The sequence below is a fragment of the Lissotriton helveticus genome, chromosome 6 (genome assembly GCF_964261635.1).
Source record: "Lissotriton helveticus chromosome 6, aLisHel1.1, whole genome shotgun sequence".
Taxonomy (NCBI): Eukaryota; Metazoa; Chordata; class Amphibia; order Caudata; family Salamandridae; genus Lissotriton; species Lissotriton helveticus.
The window spans coordinates 736,211,519-736,232,111 of NC_136067.1; the positions used below are offsets into that span (position 1 = coordinate 736,211,519).

Below are 20,593 nucleotides of genomic sequence, written 5' to 3' on the forward strand. Positions count from 1 at the left end.
TCTAATATAGAAAATGGGCAAAATGTTCCGCCATTAATGATAGATACTTTTTTTTTTAATTGTCTTTATTGGTTTTTCACAGGTTATGCATAGTACAATCTGCCAGCTATATTATACAGAACAGTACAGTGACATTCACATACTTGACACTTGGTGGGGAACCAGGCTGCATTGCATGCTGGTGGCAAAAAAAGGAAAGAGAACCATATCTAACATTTTTTATATGTCTATGTATGTTATCCACTTTGTAATCATCAAATAAAGCAACTGAATTTCTTCATCTCAATATTTTCACACCAACCAATTCAATGAACACAGAACTATACAATATCAACTAACCCACATGCACTATGTGACACAATAGTAGCATATGTACTGAATATGCTTGTGAATACTATGTACAATGGTCACTCAAACTACAATCAAGTCTGTTCACTGATTATAAGTATACAGAACGATTTGCTCGTTCTTGCCTATACTTGTTGTTTTGTCTTGTTCACTGTGGGTCACGGGCTGTGCCCCCTTGACATTACTTTCTGATTGTGTATCGCCAAATAAATTCCTGTCCGGCTGGACAAACAGCCTGATTCATGAAGCAAAATTGCACTCGCAAAGGGCAAGATTCTCAGAATCTTGCCTTTTGCGAGTGCAATTTTGGCATTTGGGATTCACAATCCCAAATGCAAAAATCGCTAATGAGGAATTAGCAAATATGCGAGGATTAGCATTTAAGGAATCTCTATTAGAGATTCCTTAAATGCTATTCATGACACTTGCAAAAATTGCGATTTAGCAAAATTGGGCCGCTATTTACCGAGAGGTCAGACCTCTCGGTAAATAGCAAAAACATAGAAAAATGCTTTTAAGTTGCATGTTGCACACACACATGTCCTTTGGACATGTGTGTGCGCAACACCTGTTCAAATGTGCATTTTAGGGGTGCTACAGGGTGTCCTTTGGACACCCCTGGCACCCTTAAAATCGCTATCTGATTTGCGAGTAGCAAATTGCTACTCGCAAATAAGGGATACTCCCCATTCATTCCTATGGGCCTTTTGGCCCATAGGAATGAATGGGGAGTTATTCCTTTTTTTGCGAGTAGCAAATTGCTACTCGCAAATAGAGAACATGTAGGAATCGCTATTGATTTAGCAATTCCTACATGAATGCCGTTTTGCGTGTCCTCAATAGCGAGTCGCTATGATTCGCTATTAGGGCCACGCAAAACGGCCCGTACATGAATCAGGCTGAAAGTCCATAAATACTATTCCAGTTTGTGTCTATCATTACTCTGATCACCCAAACTACTAGGGTCCACTGTTTTTTGTAATAAGCTAAACGCCCAAGGTCCCTAGTGTACTACCTTTGGGTTCCCTTGTTTCCTATAACTGTACTCTTTAAGTACAGCAGGAGCAGCGAGAAGAGAAGGGGGGATGCCGCGCGCACCACACCATCATGTGTTCGCAAAAGCCAGAGGTATTGCCTAGTTAGGCCAGGCCATGTCTGGGGAGGGGCCCAGCTTGCATGCATCTATAGATTAGCATGTTGTTATTCATGCCTAGAGCGGGAAACCATCTTATCCCTGTGAGTTCCTAGGTGTATTCAATTTTCCTTCCACAAATGACAAGTATTCTTGCCATTGCATGGGGTTAGTTTGTGAGGGGAACACAAGTTGCCTTCAGTGTTTGCGTCGTGTGCTCAGCCACCAGTACGCTGCAGACATCCAACAGCCAAATGCGCGTATTGGGAGCAGCACTCGATTTCCAGGACATAGCTATTCTCCGCTTTGCTAATGCCAAACCTAGGTCAAGGAATTTATTAAGGTTTTTCCGTGCTGCAGTGCACTTGTTGAGGCCAAGTAGAAAGTGTAAGCCTTGCACAGGTACAGTGGTGTCGGTTGCTTCTCCTAGTGTCGCTGCAATCTCATTCCAGTATGCACTAAGTCAAGGGCGTGCCCAGACCATGTGGAGGTACTTTGCGTCTGACCCCGCGCAGCAAGGGCATATGTCGACAAATGTAGGGTACATATACGAGCCCGTCTGTGTGTTGTTAAATAGGTATGATGTAAATAATTAAACAGTGTGTATTTCTGCCTAGCGTTCGTGGATATAATTTTGGGTACCCTATACACTGCTCCCACTGCTTATCACTCATGGTAGCTGACAGCTCGGAATCCCAATATGAATGGTGAGTTGCCAGTAGGAGGCTAGGACCAGGCCTAAGTGAGCTATATATCACTGTTACCCCATGTCTGCCCTTCCCATGGGTAAGCAAGGTCTGCAGCACCTGAGATGTATCTGGTTCTGTCTCGACATTACCCCATGTTTGGTTGAATTGCTCGACTAGTAACGCATAAAGCATGAATGTAGCCTGCGTGATTCCCAAGTTCGCTATCAACTCTTCTAGGCTCTGGAACTGTGTATCCACAGATAAGTCGTCCCAGGTATCCAATCCCACCGCCGCCCAGGACTCCAGTTCCGGACGGTGGGGCCATGTTAACGAACTCGGTAAAATCTCAAGTGGTAGCATGGTGGCATATGGTGTTGCTTAGCTTTTAGGCATCATGTCCCTTAGACAGCTAAGTCTAGCTGTCGCCATTAGCTGTTTCTTTTGCGTCGGAGAGGTGGAGCCCAATAGACATTCTATTATAGCTCTACGTCTTAAAAGCATTGCCAAGCTGGACACATCTGTCACCTGGGCAATCGCTAGTCATCTCATTGGCCTTTGGAGTTGCGCAGCAGCATAATATTATTCATAATTTGGTGCCCCCAAAACTCTGTTGGTGAGTGGTAGGTACAGTTTACGGAGTGCCACTCTGGACCTTGAGCCTCCCCATATCAGTGCAACTAGGAGTACTTCCAGGTCCTTAAATATTTTCTGAAGCAGCCTATGTGGGAGTACAGTAAATAAGTAGAGAAGCCTTGGGAGAAGAAGCATTTTTGCGATGGCCACTCTGCCCGTAGGAGACAAGGAGAGACCACGCCAGAATGGTAGTGCCACACGCGCCCTCGACACTGCTTTACCCAAGCTCCCTTCGATGACTTCTGCACTGGAATGATAGACCTACTTGAAGGTATCAAATGCCCATTCCAATGGGGTTCTAGGCATGTTCTGTCTCTGATGTAGTGGGACCGCTTTCTTGGGTAAAATACTGACTTAGGCCAGTTAACCCAAAGGCCCGAGGCCTGAGCATGGGTATCCAGGAGCAACATCAGGCTCACAATACATCGCCTTCCCCCCGGAGGCAGACCAGCGCATCGTCTACATATAGCGAAATTATATGTCTCTGCCTGTCTTCATAAATTCCCCATTCCAACACGCGTTGTCGCAATTTGCATGCTAAGGGCTCCATAGCGAATGCAAATAGGATAGGCAACAGGGGGGAGAAATGTCTCGTCCTGTTCTTACTCTTGCCTGTGGGTTGGGGTATAATATACGCACCCAGCATAAGTATTTAGGCCCAATGCTGAATTTGCCCAGCACTTCCAGCAGATACTGCCACCCTAAGGTGTCAAACGCCTTTTCAATATCCATTGCTGCTAAACAGGGGGTGGGGTGTCAGCCTTCGCACGACCCAGTCCAATAACTTGAACAGACTCCGCAAGTTCAATCCAGTACTCCTCCCCGGAATAAAGCTGTTTTGATTCTCGTGTATCAAGCGGGATTATGTTTTTATCAGCCTATTGGCCAGCACTTTCCCCAATATTTTAAAGTAGGCATTTAATAATGACATGGGCTGATATGATGCCATTTGCAGTGGGTCCCTACCCGGTTTAGGTAGCCACACTAATAATCTTCTCGCAAGGATGCTGGGAGCTCTCCTCTTTCATAAGTGTCCTTATATACGCTCAATAACTGGGGCACAAGTTGTTCAGAATAAGTGGAGTAAAACTCATAAAGCCAGCCATCAGTGCCCGGGGACTTACCCGCCGCTAACTGCTTAATGGCATCCAACATTTCATCTTCTGTGATAGGTTCCTCTAGTGAGTCATGCTGGGGTTTTGTGACCTGCAGAAGATGCACTGGTTCTAAAAAGCGTTAAATGTGGGGGAGGTTATCAGTGGCAGGCGCCCTATACAAAGTTGTAAAGTATTTGGAGAATGAGTCATTGATTGCTGCCTGTGTGTTTACTAATACACCCTCGATATTGTATATCGCTGTGATTGGAGGTTGGGAAACATCAGTTTTTGAAGAGTCAAGCTAACATTTTTCCTGCTTTATCACCCTTTGTGTGTTGTCGGGCTAGATAGGGTTTGTAATCCAGTACACATAGACTATCTGAAGTCACCTGATATGCTAGCCGCGCCTTGGCCAGCAGAGCAGTCACCTGGGGGGTCTGTGGGCGCTAGACTTTCACATCTTTGGATTTCCACCTCGTGTCTTTGTAAATCTGCTGTCAGTGCCATGCGTGAGCCATATGTCATTTTGATGGCATGTCCCTGAGTGACTGTTTTAATCTCGTGCCATTCTACGCCCCTATTTGAGGCGGTGCCTGTATTCTCCTGAAAGTATGTGGTGATCGTCTGTAATATAGCAGTGTGGAATGTCGTGTCCCTAAGCGCAGCTACGGGGAGATGCCAGGTCGGGATCCTAGCTCTGCGAGCGCCCCACGAGAGGTGCAGCTGTAGTGGGTTGTGATCCGATAGCGCTTGTGCTAAGTATTCAGTGGGCATTACCCTAGCCAGGGCTTCCATGGAGCAGTATATTGCATCAATCTGCATGTGCAGATCATGTAATGAGTTGTAGTGGGAACATGTGTGCATTTCAGGGTGCTTACTGCGCCACGCGTCTTTTAGCTGCATGTGTTCTACCCAGTCTCTCAGGTGTCTTGAAATCTGAATGGATTGTGCTCCTATGAGCAGCGGGCATGAGAGCTTCAGAGGTTACCTACTGAATTTGTGACTTTTAACAAGCTTGAGGCTCTATCTTCCATGAACATTATTGCCTGGCACTGTAGGTCAAACACAGTCTTGACTCGATGCTTTAGCAGACCTAATCCATTCCATACCTTCGATGTATTAATCCAAGACCTTGTAACATTCTTCTTTTTGTCTCACTGTCCTCTCTTTCTAATCTATCTTGCACTCTTGCTGGAAGTAACCACAAAATAATTGCTCCACAGTGTTAGTCTTCCATTTCTAAATGTAATTCATTTATATACAAGAAGCGTAGGCTACACACCCTTCTCATTTGGATGGCTATTTAGCTGTGATTGGTTAGAAGCCACTCCTCAGGGGTTTGGGTGCTATCAGTACCCCTAAAGTTTGTTTTATAGGGTGGATGTTGCCCCCACAGGGTCAAGCAGCTTTATAGCAGCTTCACTGTCTTGGTCTGCTTGACCCTTCATATTGGTAATTAATACCCATTCCAACCATTTGGGGGAGTTCCATACCAGTATTTGAATCAATTATAAGAGTTTCTTGACAATTTCCTGGCTAGATGTTTTTATTAGAGTTCCTAGCACCGCATTTCCCTTTATAATTGGTTATTTTAATGCCAACATGATTAGTGATGCAGATCCTCTAGTTGAAGACTATGACATAGATTAAAATCATGAGATTCATAAGGTAGGTTCCTACGGTAGATTTTCAGGTACTCATAGGGACTTTAGGAATTTTAATTTTCGCATTTTGAATTTTTTAGCTACAATGGGTGATTTTATATCTAACAGATTAAGTAAAACAAATTCCCTTTTGTGGTCTAACTTCTAGATATCCAATAATCCACCAATAAGTGTGCACTGAAAAGACTTACAATCTTACATTACCATACTCAATATTGTCAGTCAAGATTTTGCCTGGCGATATTGAGATGTAAGATTGTACGTAAGTTAGGGGCAAAGTAAGAAAATGCCCTGCCAACCTTGCAAGCATGTTTATCGTTATGGCCCATGTTAGGCCTGGTCTGCTCAGTGGCCCTCTTGATTTTTCCTAAAACAAGGCCACAGAAGACAAATGCACCTCTTTGCACCTGTGACCGTACATCCTCAAAAAGTTCCCTTTTTTGCAAATGTTTAATTGTATGCGTTAAACTCTCTTTCTATCTGCCTTGTTTTCAACCAAATTGTACTTGCAACTATTTGGATAATGAAGGTGAAGGGAGATTGCGATTTTCTGTACTTTTTTACCTCCATTCAGTTCTACATATGTTACTCTCTGCTGGCAATATTTTTGCAATGATAGTGTAGTGTTTGATTACTTATTTGTAAAAACAAACTACTTAATGATCGATTGATCAACTGATTAAATTGATTGCCTGATCAACTGTGAGCTAGGTTTCAATTTCTCTTTCTGGGATCAGTTACTTCACACTGCTGGTTGTAATTACCATAAAACACTGGTGGTGCTTATACCATCTTTTCATTAAAGGCCATTAAATGTATCTCTCTTTCACGGTCACTTGTCTACCAAAGGTATATGTTGGCTGTTCCAATTAGCTTTTCAGTCTATATGTTGTCCTTGTAATACTAGTCAACAGTGTCTGACATAAATCCCATCAAAGCCCTCATTACAAGTGCAAGGCTAAACTATGCTCTCTTTTAAAACACTTCTTTGCACAGGGATCTGAATTACGAGTTGTGTGATAATTGGCTCACCATCATAGGTTTTTCTCGGATAGCTCTCTACAGGTCAAACCTGAAAAAATGAATGGTGGGTGAAAGCCATTAAAAAAGGCAAAATGTAGAATTCTATGTCATGAATATTGATTCTGTATGTTATGCCTCATTTGAAAGTTAAAAATTTGGAACAGGAGACATTTACCACAGCTGGTAAATACCTCAACCTGGGGCAATGGTGTTTACCACATGTGGTAAATACCTTACCCTATTCTGCTTGTCTTGTACTGAGGGCCTACGTGTCATAAACGAAGAACACTTATCTCACCTTAGAATCACATCCAATTGTCTTATTGCAGTCCTCGCAGATGTTAGCAAAGAGATGGTTGTAACATGGAACACAGTAAGGAGCATCATCTTGGACTGTGTACTTCATCCCTGCTAGAGACTTGCTGCAATGGTGGCAGTCATCATTATTACTTGTCATCTTCGAGTCTCGAACTGTAATTGAGAAACTAAAAAAAAAAAAAATCTTGATATCACATTTTTATGTTTATTTGATATGGAATGCTCATTAGTCTTTCATTTTTTTTATTCATCTATCCAAAGAGGATGTTAATAAATTCACTATGAAACGCATTTATATAAAAAAAAATATCTTGGCTGTATTTTGCTTGATGCTCTGAGTTGACACCTTAGTTATTACCGGATATCGTTGCATAATGAATGAATGAAAGACTTGTCTCTGGTGCCTTCCCCCAGGGCGGAGGAGACTTTACTGGGGCACTACCACTTACTGAACAAAAAGTGATAAGGAGGCTAAAATACTGCAACTACAATGGTAAACTGTTTCTGACAAGTGATGTTCTTCTGTTGTTGGAAACTGCTGCCCTTCTCGGCTTGTCTTTGTGTGAGTGGAAACTGTTCCTGTTTTCTTCTTCTGTACTGAAATAGTAAATGGATAGAGGATGACGCTACATCGGAAACATTGTAAAAGACCTTGAAAATAGAGGGTCACTGGGAGAGCAGCATCTGCACTCACAAACTAAGCCTAAACAGTGGGGGCAGAGTTATTATCGAGTTGTGTCATCTTTGCACCACTGATAGAGCGCATACAACCCTTTAAAATGTAGGGGTGCATTATACTCATGATTTACACGCATTCGCATATGTTTTCAGTGTCACAGTGTAATATGCTCATTAAATGCATTTATTCTACACGTTAAACAAGACATGTAATGTGCACTCTACATAGAATTCGCATATATCAGAAGACACTATTAGTTTTGTATACACAGGTGCAGAGAGACATGATATTCATATTAATGTAATCGTATGTATTAAAGTTGCCGGCACTGTAGGCCCGAAGTTAGAAGCTGTTTACAGTTCCACTTCTTCACCTACTGAAGAAATAATTAAATGTATCTTTGTATGTGCCAGAACAGTATGCTCTTATCCCATTGTAGGTAGAAAGAATTTACCCTCATTATTTTAGTTTAAGGAGATAACTGGAATGTCTTTGAGCAGTCTGAGAAGCAAGAGGGGAGGATGTTTTCTGTGCCTGGCCTATCTACCCTCAAAGGTCACAAGTAGCGAGAAAGATTTAATTAAAGAAGTCATGGAAAATCACAGTGGTCCTGAAACAGTGAAATCATTTTTCATGTGATACATTTAGGAAGGGCTGAATTTATACTTTTTGTATTGTGCGCAGGGACCGAAAAAGCAGACTTCCAGATTTTCGGAGGAGAAGGAGCCTCTTCGAAGCGAGCTCCATAGCTTTAAGCTATTGACCCATTTGATGTGAGTACTTCTAAGGAAGTCTACACGTGCTGACACCTTTAAGAAATGAGATAGGGGAACAAGCTAGGAACATCATTTAGAGAGTAGCGTAGGGAAAGAGATTTCATGCTTCCATTCCTAATGAAAAGGGATTTGGATTCCGCCTCCATCTTGGGTTGTGTACTAATTTTGGAGTTTATTAGTCTGTGTCTCTTTTGCCGAATCACTTATATGCTTAGATTTGACTCTGTATTAATTTTCCTTTACTTATACTTGCTGATTTTGCGGTGTGCATACATGCAACTATTTTTGCCCTTATAATATAATCCATAAAACTAGAATTCGGAATCCTTGTTGTGTTCAATGTTTCATGCTAACCTGTCAATGCAATGCAAGTCGAGATGCTGGGCTGGAATGGACTTATATCGTGTATCAACAACTAGAGAGAGAGGGCTAGTACAAATACTCTCCCGCCCCCGGGGTAGAACAGAAATAAACAACAAGAGAGTACATACAGCAACAAAAATTAAGCTCCTATTACAGGAAATAGCAATAAAAAGTGGCTACCAGCGCCTACCAGTGCTATATGCGAATAAATCTGCTGTGTCAAGCAAAGGAAAAATGAAGTGCAACCCAGATGAAAAGAAGAACCCTCAGGCACCCTCCGAAGATGGGTAGCCGTTTATCTTCATTGGGTTCTCAAGTTAGTGCATGTGGAAAACATCATACCAAGGAAAGGTGCAAATTAAAATGAGTATAGACCACTCCCTCAACCAACATTTTTAATAGAGGGGTGATTCGAACTCAATTAAAAACAATGTGCAAAAACGGACATCGAGAGTTAAGCAAGTTTGAACTCCCTGTCCTAAAATAAGGTCGACATGTTTCAGCTATCTGGTCATTTACGACCCAGCATTCCTCAGGACCAAAAATGTAAACTCACCCGACCGGGCAGTACACGCCCTAAAGTGCCTACTCACGGTGGGTGGATATTCACAAAAGACGCATTGATACCCACTTGAGGATCTATGTCTTGTGCAAACCTCAATTCAACGAGGTGTACGGAATTTGGTTATAATCCCATATTGATCTTATGTGTAATGAGGTCTGAAACTTTTCTTTATGGGTTCAAATATCCCCAAATGAAGACTCCATAAGACCGTGGTGATGGATATCTTCACGGCAGCACTATTAGGCTGACGACTCCCCATATTTCCACCTAGGTTCAGAAGAAGAGCCGTGGATGAGCCGAACCTAGGTGGAAACATGTCGACCTTATTTTAGGACAGGGAGCTCAAACTTGCTTAACTCTCGATGTCTGTTTTTGCACATTGTTTTTAATTGAGTTCGAATCACCCCTCTATTAAAAATGTTGGTTGAGGGAGTGGTCTATACTCATTTTAATTTGCACCTTTCCTTGGTATGATGTTTTCCACATGCACTAACTTGAGAACCCAATGAAGATAAACGGCTACCCATCTTCGGAGGGTGCCTGAGGGTTCTTCTTTTCATCTGGGTTGCACTTCATTTTTCCTTTGCTTGACACAGCAGATTTATTCGCATATAGCACTGGTAGGCGCTGGTAGCCACTTTTTATTGCTATTTCCTGTATTAGGAGCTTAATTTTTGTTGCTGTATATACTCTCTTGTTGTTTATTTCTGGAATGGACTTACCCTGCATTTATTTTCTATTTTTTCTGATTCCCCTCCAATTTATGAGTTGATTAATGCACTGCAACCAATGATATTTCGCTGTCTTATATTCTTAATAAAGTTGATTATAAAAAAAAACTAAAATAAAAAAAAAACTAGAATTCGGAGTCTGTGTTCTTTAAAGCATGACTACATTGTACGTATAATCTTGACGTGTTTATTTCCCTCTACAACTTTCAGCAGGCAAATAAAAGACCATCAGTGCTAAGTTTGGAAGGTAAGGCAAGGTCCAAATTTGGCTCTATCACCACCCAAAGGGAGGCAAGGACAACGCAACAAATGTCAGATTTATCAATCCACCCAAGGTCACCTTGTGTGGCTCTGCATAGCTTAATAAATATAGAGTAACTGCGACACAGCGCAAATCACTGAATTGCATTACTATGCCCCAGGGAGGCGTTTCATGGGTGGAGCATGGATGTTCCCATGCATCCACCAATTGATTTTGGTGCATTCCCTGATTTATCATTACTGGTAGACCTGGGAGTGCCTTAAAAGGCTACAACTCTACAGGTGAGGTGTAACGAGGAAAAATATCTTTATTTCTCCTCATTCTTTCCTCTTTCTATGTGTGCTACATTTTGCAGCACACATAGAATGAGGAAAATACTTCAGAGGATTGTTTTTGTGCAGGAAGGTTTCCCTTGGTGCACAAAAACAATCCTGTCTGCAATGCAGGCACCCTTGAATCACAGCGCAAGGATGCCTGCTTTGGTGCTAGGCAGTACATTGTGGGCCAGTGAAAGGAAAGGACAGGAATGTGCCGAATCATGTTAAATACAGTGTAATCTCTTTCCTGTGGTGCATCACAGCAAGGTGCCTCGCTGTGCTGCGTGAAAAATTGCCCCTCGGAAAGTGGTGCAGATTCAAGATGTTACTCTGGTTCTCACTTGGCATTGTGACGTGAAGGGTGAGTTATGGTTTGTTCCATTTGCCAACTTCCTGATAGAAAGAAAAATAATTAAGGACCCTATTATACAGTAAATGATTACTGCATTTGAATAATAGACCATTAGGGAAAGGAAGCGCACAAATTGTGGTTGCAAAACATTGTTCAATTATTAAGGCCTGAATTGGTTGGTAACTGAGTCACAAAGTGTCCTGGCCTCAAAGGGAGCAGAAAGTGGCCCTGAGAACCACTGCCTACTTCTCCAATATTTTCCTAAATGGGGAAAAATGTTATTTTTAAAGCAGCTCCTGTGTTGGACATCAGTTAATTAAAAAAAAAAGATTTACCCTTCTGTGAAAACACATGCAGTCTGCTGTGCCACACAGGCCTCCATTCCTGCATTTAAATCAAGTCACAACAGGTTGCAAATTAAGACCTGCCTATTTATTATTCAATAGACCAGTCATTTAGGGACCCCTTGTGAAAGGACGATGGGCTAGATGAACGAATCGTTTTAGCGATTGCAAACAGAGACTTGTGCGTTTATGACCTCTAAAAAGCCTTTTGGAATTTAATAACCCTATTTTGCGAGGTGGTAACCTATTACCGACTTGTAAAATAGGGTTTGCTATTTGGTTTTAGGAAGGGGCATTTCAAGGGTGTCCCTTCCTAATAGCGAGCCGCAGTGTCATGTCTGAAAGGTTTGCGACCGGAATGTGGTCGCAAAACATTCATATTTTACTGACTCCATGAAGGAGGTGGTAAACCGTTCACAAACAGGAAGGGGTCCCCAAGGGACCCCTTCCCCTTTGCGAATGTGGGTGCCAATGTTGGTGCAAGGGTGCCTCCATTAAATGCAGGATTGTTTTTGTGCAGGAAGGACCACCTTCCTGCACAAAAACAATTCTAAGAGGCATTGTCCTCTTTTGTGAGTGCTGCAGAATGCAGCACACTTAGAAAAAAGGTTTACATGACTTTGTAAATCTGGGACAGCATCCAATTCCATGGGTGTTGCATGGGAAAACCCATCATAATGCCATGGAATGACTCCCGGAGGCAGAGTAAGCCTTACTCATGATTTATGAAACTACTCAAAGCCGATTGCCGGCCGGGCGGTGCTGGGGCAGTAATATGGTGGGGGTGCCCAGCAGGCACTGCCAGCCATATTATGATGTGGGTTTCAATTAGGCCCTTTCATGGCAGCGATGCCGCCATGGAAGGGCTGGCGGGGATTGACTTTGGGGGCCTGATGCGGGCCCCCGGAGGGTGGGGGTGCACTTGGGGGGTAGCCCTGGTGCCCCCCCTATAGTTCCCTGCACCAAGTGGAAATACCAGGCATGCCCTTTTACCATTGCAGATGGTGCTGCAGCCAGCAGCACCGTCTGCAATGGTAAAAGGCCAGGTGTGCCCGGCAGTATGGTGGACGCATCCTAATTGGGCCGGTGGGACCGCCGCATGTCCGACGGTCGGTCCCATCATCGTTATCAGTCCACCCGCCATCATAATGAGCCCCTAAGTCTGATTTGGATGATGGCTGCTATCTTCAAATAGTGCCTGCCATGCTCCAACAAAATCTCTACAATACACTGGAAAATGCAAGAAAATACCAGGCCCCTAATCCATGAATTACTTTGGAGTTCTTCAAACGTTCTTCTTCCAAGCTCCTTTGAACCAAATGTTTTCATGTGGGGCCCCCCTTCAACGCCTTGGGCTTTATAACGATGTCAGTTGGACTTGTGTCCATCCGACACCGTTGCGTAATGGAACCGCCAGACCATAGGTTGGCGGTTCCACTCGCAGAATTTGGATGCGACTGCCCTGTGGGCGGTCGGTAACATTGATTTTACAATTGTCGCTTGTGCAGCGGGTGGAAAAGGCACACAGCACAAGCTACAATTGTAAAATGGATGTTTCCAAACATCCCAGCACTGAGTGGCAGGCCCCATGTGGTACCTGTCGCACGATGCAGGGATGTTTGTGGGGCACCATAGGTGCCCCTCTAGCCCCATAGAAGAGGGTCAGGGGGAGAAGGGGGCCACTTTCCGTGTGCCTTTTCATGGCAAGCAGACTGCTATGAAAGGGCAGCTGGAAAGCTACATCATAATCACAGCATCGAAGCCGAGACAGGCTCTGCCATCATTCTGGGATTATGAGTCCTTCCTACACTCTGACGGGGTCGGAAGCACAGCAGAATACTCCCGTGGGTTTCCTTCTGACCATTGGTATTGAAATCCGAGGGAAACCATCGATGTCAGGAAGAAAGCCTCCGACTAGCTGTTGGAGGGCTTTCCTCCCGACATCGAAATCGGGATTCAGGACCCTTATTTTCAGAAAGGTCATGTCGTGGGGAAGGAGGGACTGGGGTTTAATACATTACATTATGGCTGGGAAAAAAAGGAAGACAATCTGCAAAAGCCAGTGTTTTACACAATTGAAATATAAATGCAAAACAAAAAGTGAATAGGAAACATGTCCCTTGTTTGGAGGGTGGAGTGTCCAAGGAGGTTGACACCGTCCAAAAGAGGATGAAATGAGTTTCAAGTATGATGCTCTCAACCACATTCCAGCAGAGGCACAATATTTTGGATGACAGAAAAAGCCAATCCTAGAGCATCTCTTTCTTTTACAAGACCTTGGTAAATATACACAGCTCAGATCTGTTGCTTCTGTCCACTGATGTTATAAATGTGCTTCTTTTGTATGTTTTTTCATAGCAACATATTTGAGATCTATTGGTACAATTTTTTTAATGAGCATTTACCTTAGTAGGGTAGGTCCCTCTCCATTGCGAAGGTGAGATAACATGCTGCATCAGACAGGAGTTGCTCCCCTCCTGAGCCACTGGTCTGAAGCCCCCATTGTCCTTTTCTTATCAGCTAAACAATACAATTACTCACCTCCTCGCTCTGTAACATGGGCCATTGCTGTGAAGCTCCCAGCAACCAGTGCCTCTCCCAATTTTTAAAACATCACATTGAGAGAGCAGGTCGCCCCCTTACCCTTACACCCTGCTCTGCTCCCATCCATCCACCAACATTTAAAGCACCTCAGAAGTCCAGACAAAGGGTAGTGTTGCTCTCCATGGGTGCCCATGCCCACATAATGGGACAGCAGGCTCCTCCAGTCCCCTCATATAACTATAAAGGAGGTGTGAAAGACAGGCTGTAAAAACACCATACAAATAAAGGTCAGGCTTCCAGGCTACCTTTCAAGCACTGGTGAATTACCCTACAATCATCCCCTCCCACACACCTTGGGGCTCCACTAACTGCTGATGGATGCCTCCCCCTGAAAATAACACCATAGCCCCCCAGGAAGAAGGGCACCCCTCCCCCCCCAGTTTGAAGACATCTGCTTTACTGCCTAATAAAAGTACCCAGGCATCTTCAGAAGTATTACATTGTGTATTTAAAAACAAAAAACTCCTCAAAAACTATGATTAAATATGAACTGCCCCTGAAAAATCCTGTCAGAAAATCCTAACCCAAAACTCGAATTCAGGGTTGCTTTTTTCACTTTGGGCAGGTTGTATGGAGAAAAAAACAAAAAAAGGAACCTTGCACCAGATTACATTCCAGCAAGTAAATTACAACCGGAACTAGAAAAAAGAACTTCATTGGCTTTTGTTCCTCTTGGGCAAGTTGAGGAACAGTATATTGCCTCGTAGCAGAGTCAATATTGCACTGAAAATTATGACAAATTAATAGAATTATTTTGAAGGGACATGGACGTCACACGATCAGGAAATATAAGACCACCTTAATTAAAATTAACTGTTGGAATTGTTTCTCAACTCGCTTAGCAGAAGAGGTAGAAACAAAAAATTACATCGTAGAATGGCATATTTCTTTTAACTTCAATTTTACTAAAAGAAATCTACTTTTTAAAGTTTTGGGAAAATCTATAAGTTTTCTAGAAATGAAACAAACTCAATTATGTTCAGGTAGTCCAGGCCTGAAAATGAAAAATAAAACAAAGGTAAATTTCAACTAAATGTAGACTGTGCAGCACCATCACAGGTGTAGATTGCCTGGAAATTATTGCACTTACTCTAGAATATCATAATTATTCATTTTGTTAAATATTAATATACTAAAATTACTAATAATACTAAAGTTAAACACCCTAAATTAACAAACAATAATTAATATGAAATTCAATTAATTCATAGTGTAATTCTTTGTACTTTTTTCTTCTAGTAGTCCTGGAGCATTTCATTTGGAAAAAAATAAAATCCAAATCCAAAATTCGATGCTACAATCTGAAATGCATGATTTAAGAAATGTACATTAGAAAAAGGAAAAAAAAACAACGCTTCAATGGAATTCCTTAAACTCATGAAAAGTGTTTAAAAATATAAAAAAATGCTCTTGTAAAAATAAATGAAAAATGTCATAAATCCTTCCCACAAAAGTGAATCAAGGTTGAAAAACTCAATTGGAAAAATCTATGTTTGAATAAAATATTTCTGACACCATGGGGGTCATTAGGATGACGGGCGGACTTTGCCTGCCCGCCATCCTCACGGGGAATGGGACCGCCCGCCATAAGGTCGGGGGTCCCGTGGGGGGTATTAGGATGCGCCCGCCACTCTGGCGGGCGCATCCTGCATTTTTAGCATTGTGGCGGGCGGTGCTGTCAGCCCCGCCCGCAACAATGCTAAAAATGCACTTATGCATTTGCATAAACAAAGCAGCAGGCACCACGCGGTGCCTGCCACTTTGTTTATGCAAATGCAGGGGGGTACCACAGGTACCCCCCGTGTGCACCCCCTACCTCTCCTTCAATCTGGGGGCCCGCAGGGGGCCCCCAGAGTGAAGACCGCATGCCGGAAAGGCATCTGTTTTGCCCCATGTTAATATGGCTGGCGGTGTCTAATAGACACCGCCACCATATTAAACATTCTCCGCCCTGGCCGCAAGGTTTTTCTGTCCGCCGCGGTACCCCCCGCCATAGTAATATGGTGGGGGGGAAATGGGTGGCGGGCGGGTATGGATGTCTGGCGGATCACCACTGCCCACATGGTGGTGGCAATCCGCCAGACATCCTAATGGGCCCACTTGTGTACATGAACCAGATGACAAAATCTCTGTTGTGACCATGTAAATAATTAATAAACAAGTTTTAGGAAATTTTAACATGCAAATACAAACACATTTTCTAAATATCACTTTGATATTGTTTAAAGGAAAAAAATGTCAAAGAAAAACTCACCAGGAATATGGAGCGTAGATCCACCTTGTTCGAGATCCGATACACAGGATAGAAAAAGAAATATCTTAGCCTTTATTTCAATGGAACAAAATAACTCTTTAATAAAAAGAAAGTAGGTTTTATTTTTAAAATGTAATAATTGGTAATGTATTTTTAAAAATAATCTTTTTATTGTTCAGTTTTAGAAATACAAATAGATCTGGCTACAAAATGATGTCAATTCTATTATCTTTTTACAGGCTATTGTAAAAAAATGTAAGCATAAAATATTTGTAATTATATTCTATTTTATAAAAATGTAAATTATCCATTATCCATACTAATTATTTTCTTTTTTAGGTATTCCAGCCAATTTGCTTTTTGTCCCTATATGTCATAACTATATTTACATTTTTACTAGTAATAACTTAAAAAAAAGTATTAGTGACTGATTCTTTTCTCTCCCTGAATGTTTTACAAATGGAGAATATTTACCAAACATTGGTTTTTTTGCATTAGTTTATATATTTCCCGTCAGCAAACTTAAAATTTAAAGATTCTTTAAATATAAAATTGGAAGTATATCAAAGACATAGTTTACTGAAATTGTGCATATATAAATTGCATTATTGGATTTTCCTACTTACAACTATTCTTTTTTAAATAAGATTTGTATCTTAAAAAAATGTTTTAAATGTATTTAAATGCCAAAAGCATTACAATTAAATTCATTTGTAAATGTTAATATTTGTTCAACTAAAATAAAACATTGTTTTTGGTTTTTGTTATATCTTTAGTTAAATTTGGATATTTGTTCCAATTTGTAGCTAATACATTAATAACTACTTCACCCTGAATCCATAAAAAAGTAATTCTCCAATAATCAAATAAACACCCTCACCCCAAAATTAAAAACCCAAAGAATGAAGACACTTCACACCAAAGACCCATGTCACCTTTGCATGCCACTCTCCTCTTTTCTCCTTTAATAGTGGGGTAAACTCACAATTCCCCTTTTTTAGAACCACCATTGTTTGCTCTGGAAAACATTTTAAAAAGTAAGTTTTTTTTACCTCTACCCATTACTTAATAACTGAAAACCCTTTAACTCTTAATTATATATCACCCATTACTAAATAATTCCTTTACAAATTATCTTTTCATGTGGATAAGCTCTCCAACTCTCTTTCAAAACAATACCAATTACTAAATAACCCAAAATCATTTAAATCTTAATTGTGTTGTAAATTAAATGTGTGGCAACATACTTTGCAATAACTTTCTTCATTGTAGTAGTAAATGTATTGTAGGTAATATGTGGTAGTTGTCCTCTGAGGTTCTGGTCACATTGTAATGGTATACAATGGTACCTTTGCTTTGATGGACTGAAAGAGTGAAGCCAAGCTCAAAGCACTGGTTGCCTATCAGGGCCACATTAAAAAAAAATGCAAGGGGTAGCATTCTATACCAACTCGGGGAGAGGATGTGGTATCACGGCTAGACTGCCGACGTTCGAGCTGGGAAACCAAGGTTCGAGCCTCGGGTCAACTCCACATCCTGTGATTCTGGGAAAATCCCTTAATCTCCCTGTGCCTACCACAAAAATGAATGTGTCCTTGTGTAACGTAACTGGTGCTCATGTAAAGCGCTCCAATCGCTTCGGGTCGAGTTCACGCTGTATAAATCTGCAACAAAAAAAATAAACTCCTGCAATACATTCGATCTCCCGTCTGCTAACCATGTGTCAGGAAATTACTTACTGATTTTTACCACAATAAGATGAAAGTATGAAAATATAACCTGGAACTCCACATGTGCAGGGATCGTGTTACACACCTGAAACATTGTCAAGCGTTGTTATTTGAGAGAGCAACTGAATTATTCAGTGACAGTGAGATATGTCCAAACTAGATAAATATGCTGGTCTAAGCAATAGATTTGTAGAGGTATACTCTCGTTATTTTTAGGATTTGTCATTCTACTATTAGTATATCTTTGCTGTGCTTTAAAGGCCCAAATAAAAGAAATGTCTAACAACGTCTAGATGGCAGGAACCCAGACAGTGCATAATCTTTGCAGAGTGTAAAGACTGTAATGAAAACCTGAACTGTGTCACCATGAAAAAACTCAGCTAGATCAGAAGTGACAACAAAACAGAGATGATGGTCAAGAGAGTGGTATTACTGGCAGGTTCATGAATGCTGATCTGATTATATAGATAGATATACACATGGGCAAATTCAGTTCAGGGAACAAAAGGAAATCTGGCTTAATGAGGCAACAGCTTACCAACAGCCTAATTGGACGGAAGGCATATTTCCTCCTAATGGAATAGGGTAGATGACTTTGAATGCACTCTCAACCACCTCAGAGGTACAGTAAATATTCAGAATATTTTCTTGTAAAAGGATGACACTCCCTACAATATTACAAAGTGACCAAGAAGACAAAATAAGCAATCTTGATATGAAAAACTAAGAATTAAAGATCTTGAGGAGGATATAGAAGGGGAAAACATCATGAGCTAGCTATCAAGACTAAATACATAAATTACAAATAAGGATTATCACACTGCCATCCAAGAAGATTGAGTAACTGAGGCAGCTGAAGATCAGTGTGTCTGCACTTTGAATATATAGGTAAAATTGGACATTTTCAGGATAAATAACAAAATCCTTTTTGGGGTACTCAATTTGTGTCTTGTAAGCTTTGGGGCAACACATTTTGGGTTATTACAGATGTGCTATACATCGCTATAAAAATTAAACCAGCATTTTCAACACCATTGATTCTTTGTGTGAACACTATGGTAGCCATGACAATCCTGCAGAGAATACTGTGGTTCTATCCTTGGTCTGCTGGAGGATAATGTCAGTGACATTGTTAATATGGATCACAGACATTTAGAAAAATGGTAGGAGACAAATATGATGGGGAATTGAGTCATAATGGAAGGGCTAGTGAGGGTCCAGGTTATGCTGAGGCGAGAGGCTGGTGGGAACCGTAGTCATAAGGGGTTGGAGAGCAATAGTCACGAAGATGAAAGTGTGATGACAAGATTAGGGGCAAGTCAGGGAGCAAGAAAGTGCCACGTGGATGGGTTGCATCTGCCACTATGGACTTTTTCACATAGTGTGGCCCCTGCCATGCAGTAGAGATTTGCTGTGGGTACAACATCATTTCCAATGCAGTGGATAACTCTCGATTCAGAGTGCTGGTCGCAAACAATGTGGCAGTTTGGCACCAAGCTACCTAACTCAAAATGTTGGCCTAAGTCTCTAACCTTATCAGCGCAATAAAAAATGATGACCTAAAGTGTGAAGCTAATATGGTCTAGATTTGAACCTCTGATTCAAAATATTTGCTCAGTTAACGTCCATATACTTATGCTTGATACTGAGGCAGAAGTTAGCAAATTGTATGATTACACCCAAGGTGGTAAAGAGCCATCAAGATGGCTTGGAAATAAAAGAAGGAATCAAGTTAGAATGTGGATCCTACTGTGGCTAGTATGTGTGTATTGTTAAAGGGAAACTACATTGACTTTATTAAAGAAATATATTACTTATATCATACAGGGTTGAGTTTTAAGATTTACTTACAGATCAAGATGTTGTTCTATGTCAGAGCATTGAGGAGTATGGGATAACAGGCAGAACTGAAAGCAGCCCTGGCTTATTTCCCAAGACCAGACCCCTTTGGGCGCGTCGTGAGCGAGCACAGCATGCGAGGTCGACCACTACTAGGGGAGGTTGGAGGTTTCTCCCCCCAAGAAAATTTTGGAAAAAGACACATCAAAATGGTTCATTTTAAAGCACTTTTTTCATTACATAATTAACTATATCAACTTTCAAAGCACAGTAAATAGTAGATGATGAGCTTAAAGAGCACCAGGTTACCCACCCAGTCATATGTGTACCCATAGACATTCTTACAGAGACCACCAAAAATAGGCTGAAACATACAAACCTCTATTAGTAAAGGGGGCAGTTGTTTTGATCTGTTTTATTTGTTTTTGAACATTTTAAGAAATTGGGGTTGTTGGTCGACTGCTGGTATGACTGAGGGGCGGCTTCCCCATTTGATTGGAGGAGTGTTGCCCCAAAAAGAAGAGCCCCAGTCCCGAGCTGAAAAATAAAAAGCATTTGCAATGCAACAGGTCTTGCAAATTTTGAAAATTAGAGCTCTTGGTGTTAAAAATGACAACGGTTTTTAATTTTATTTTCTGTATATAGTGGAGTGATGATATTTGCATAGTGCTATTTCTATTCATATGACCTTGCGGCGCTGGAGAACCAGATAATAGGAAATAGGTTATAAGGGTCGGGGGGGAGACAAGAGTAATATGATGGCTGTGGAAAAAAAAGTAACAATGGAATTATATGCTCTTGAAGCCTCAAGATTTTAAACTGGACTATGTATTTCACAAACATGACACATAATCCACAACCTTCTGCATAATC

At 41.4% G+C, this 20,593-nt stretch overlaps 1 protein-coding gene across 1 annotated transcript in view; it reads right to left on the minus strand.

Moving 5' to 3' along the window:
- The window catches only part of FHL5 (four and a half LIM domains 5), a 173,649-nt gene that overhangs the window by 46,466 nt on the left and 106,590 nt on the right, over window positions 1-20,593 (minus strand). The window contains exon 2 of the mRNA XM_078646845.1: window positions 6,885-7,057. Coding sequence (XP_078502971.1) covers window positions 6,885-7,043 — 159 coding nt within the window. The 5' untranslated portion in view covers window positions 7,044-7,057. The remainder of the gene's footprint in view (window positions 1-6,884; window positions 7,058-20,593) is intronic.